The sequence below is a fragment of the Cryptomeria japonica genome, unplaced genomic scaffold (assembly GCF_030272615.1).
Source record: "Cryptomeria japonica unplaced genomic scaffold, Sugi_1.0 HiC_scaffold_28, whole genome shotgun sequence".
In the NCBI taxonomy this organism is placed as follows: Eukaryota; Viridiplantae; Streptophyta; class Pinopsida; order Cupressales; family Cupressaceae; genus Cryptomeria; species Cryptomeria japonica.
The window spans coordinates 439,901-443,392 of record NW_026728850.1 but is presented as its reverse complement, the minus strand read 5'-3'; the positions used below and the strand labels follow the sequence as shown (position 1 = coordinate 443,392).

At 37.3% G+C, this 3,492-nt stretch overlaps 1 protein-coding gene across 1 annotated transcript; it reads left to right on the top strand.

Moving 5' to 3' along the window:
* Positions 1–1,334: 1,334 nt before the first annotated feature.
* On the top strand, positions 1,335–2,648 carry LOC131861597 (phospholipase A1-Igamma1, chloroplastic-like). The gene has a single exon (XM_059214947.1). It carries the CDS (start codon positions 1,335–1,337, stop codon positions 2,646–2,648), a length of 1,314 nt encoding a protein of 437 aa, XP_059070930.1.
* The last annotated feature ends 844 nt before the right edge of the window (positions 2,649–3,492 follow it).

Genomic DNA, 3,492 nt, shown 5'->3' with positions numbered 1-3,492 from the left:
AATACAAATCCCTAAGGGATCTACACTTCTACCCATCAAATATAGTTGCCATATTATTCGCAATTCAAGGTGAGCCACAATGTTTGATTGATTTTCTAACAATTGTCGATCAATTTTGTGTAAATTAGCAAATTCTTGGACCCACTATGTAAAACTTGTTGCAATTTTAGCCCTCCAAACTAGTTTATATACACAAGGACATGAGATTTTAAGCTCACAAAGATTTTAAAAATTATAAAGAAAGTGACAAATGATACAAGGTTAACACTTGACTTGAATTAGTTAGATATTTTTTCACATTTTTTTAGAAAATCCTAATCTAGAGTTGGGTTAACGAATAATAGATGTGTAGGAAGATATAAAACTGAATTAATGGAGTTCTCTTATAAATATCTCAAATACTTCATCAATAAATGTAAACACAGATATCCAAACATAGACATGTTTTTTAAAACATAAAACACCACAATCAAAATATGTGATTTCAACATATAAAATCACAAAATTTGACATCAACCTAGATAAAATGGAGCGAAAAGGATCTTTTTTATATCATGTGTCATGTGAGATGTGTCTATCTTAAAACCACGCATGATCTGAGTCCATCCTTAATTACTTTCCACACCTTGACATAAACAACATTTCTGTCGGTTTATTTATAGCTTGTTCTTACCCAAGTTACAAATGCCCCTTTGAAAAATGTTCACTTTTACATTCAAGAAAATTAGGAAATCCCTGTCAAACTTTTTGATACCAGTTTTATACCTAAACAAGATCTTAACACACAAATTTATGATCTTTCCTTTTAAATATTAAAATGTTAGAAAATGCGCAGTTTGCATTGATACAAAGAAATAGCGGTCATGGGTTTTGCTAATTTGAAAGTTAGGAACCCCTGGCCAGACAATCTGAGTGTGGCGATGGAAATTCACGAGATACATGATGTGAAGGCGGCTGAAAAAATATATTGCAATCTGTGTGGGGGAGCTTGACACCTTCTGATTATAGTCTTTGAATAAATACTGTAGTATTAATCTAGTGTCTGAACGTTAGGTTTGAAAACAACAACGCGGGAAGAACAAGGGAAGTCAAAGCCTTATATGCCCAATTCTCGTCAACAAGAAGAAGTTCAGGTTGGAAGATTGAAATTCTACTTTGTCTGCTATTGTAGTGCGTGATTGTCTGCTATTGTAGTGCGTGATTTTCTATTTATAAGGTGCTCGTCTTAAACCTTGTATTCATCCTCGAACGCTTTGTCTGGCCGATCATTGTTTGACATCCCAGAAATCAGACACAATTATTTGATTGATTCCTTAATTTCTATCAGTCAATCAATGGCCGTATTTCCATTGCCCCAGCTTGAAGATAATGCTGTATTATTACCCAGTTCCCAAACTAACTCAACGCAGCCTCAGCTATGTGACGTATGGAGAGATATACAAGGTGCCCATAATTGGAATGGTTTGCTTGATCCCATGGTGCCCAATTTGAAAGCTGAAGCTCTCAGATATGGGAATTTGGCACAGCTTTGTTACGACGCATTTGATGGCAAAAGCTACTCCAAAAACTACGGCACATGTTATCACAGTAAAAGAGATCTGTTCAATAAGATGGGCATGTCTGAAAGTGGCTACCAAGTCACTAAATATGTTTACGCCAATACTAATCTGTTAAATCAAGTTTTTGGTGAGAAACCAAAAGACCAAGGTGTTTGGTTGGGTTTTATTGCAGTTTGCACGGATCCAAATGAGATAAGAAGGCTTGGACGACGAGACATAGTGATTGCATGGAGAGGAACTCAGACTGCTGAAGAATGGATAGAAGACCTGAGAGATATTCTTGTACCTACAAGATTATCCTATAGATGCAAGAGGACAGGCAAAAACCAAGAGCATCATTTCGCGGATGGAGTACTAATTGAGAGAGGATTCCTGAGCTGCTATACTTCAACTGTCCGTCACCGTCAAGGCGCTGCAGGAGCCACTGTGAACATCAGCACCAGAGATTTGGTAGTCTCAGAGATAGAACGATTGATTCAAGTTTATGAAAAAGAGATGGACAATTTAAGCATAACATTTACGGGACACAGCTTAGGAGCTGCTCTTGCAACCTTGAGCGCTTATGATATCAAACAAATGCTTTGCACCAAGCATAATTTTCATCAAATTCCCGTCACCGTCTTCGCTTTTGCCTCTCCCCGGGTGGGAAATCTTGCGTTTGCTAAACGGGTGGAGGAGATTGGAGTGAAAGTGCTGAGGTTTGTGAACAAGCGTGACGTGGTTCCCAAAGTGCCCGGAGTTTGTATGAACGAGAACGTGGGATGCCTCAGCAAATTGCTGCATTGGCTTCCGTGGACATACTTTCATGTTGGCTTCGAGCTTCCTTTACACAACAATTCTCCATTCATTCAGCACACCCATAATCTTGCCTACTTTCATAATTTAGAGCTTTACTTGCATTTACTGGACGGGTATGTTGGAAGTAAGCAGCCGTTTTCTTGGAGTGGAAGAGATCATGCTCTGGTTAATAAGAGCTGTGATTTATTGCGCGAGAAATATGAAATTCCTCCAAAATGGTGGCAGGAACAGAACAAGGGCCTCGTTAAAGGTCCAGATGGCAAATGGACGCAGCCATCAGAAGAGGAATAATTCATGTCTCACTCAACTCCAGATGACATCAACGTCCAACGTTCTGCGCCGCAATGTCACCACAACTGTGTTGGTTATTGAATTATTCTTTTTATCTGGATGTATATATTTAACATGTTGTCACATTCATTATTGAATTAATTTAACTTCAAAGCTTAACCTTTAGCGTGAAATGAAATCAACTATGCAGGAGTTCATAGCTGTGGATGATACAAATTAGCTTTTGATTGTCATAGAAAACAATCACGTGTCATCAGTAATCTGATAGATAATAAAAGTACGCGTAAATCAGTATTGATTTTAATTATGAACATTGCTATTAAACAAGAGATAATACGCCTCAGCTCTGTTGTAGCCCAAAATACCTTCATACAAAATTTGTAAAAATAGTCAACAAGGGTAAGTTCTCAAATCTTTCTCTAATCCTCAGAATTAGTGACAATATGAATGTTCTAGTGCTATCTAAATCTACCGAGAACTTTAGTTGAGGATTGCATGTATGCATGCCATACTATCTATAATTATGAGATTACCAAATATTTGGTTTCTAGGTATATAGCTCTACACTAGCACATTTTATTGTCGCTCAATTGCACCCATACTTTAAGATTATACAAGTATACATCCAACACATTATAATTCTAAAACAATGATTGTCTAGGGATGTGACAATTATTGTGGAGGCTACTATGGTAATGCCGCAACTTCCCCATGATGGGGAGGCATTGCATTTAATTTATGAGAGCTTGAAGAAGACATAAGGGACTACAAAGAATCAAGTTAGCTTTCTTGATAAGGAACTAAATTGTGATGGTGAAAATATTGAGCTTCCTTCTTTACCAAT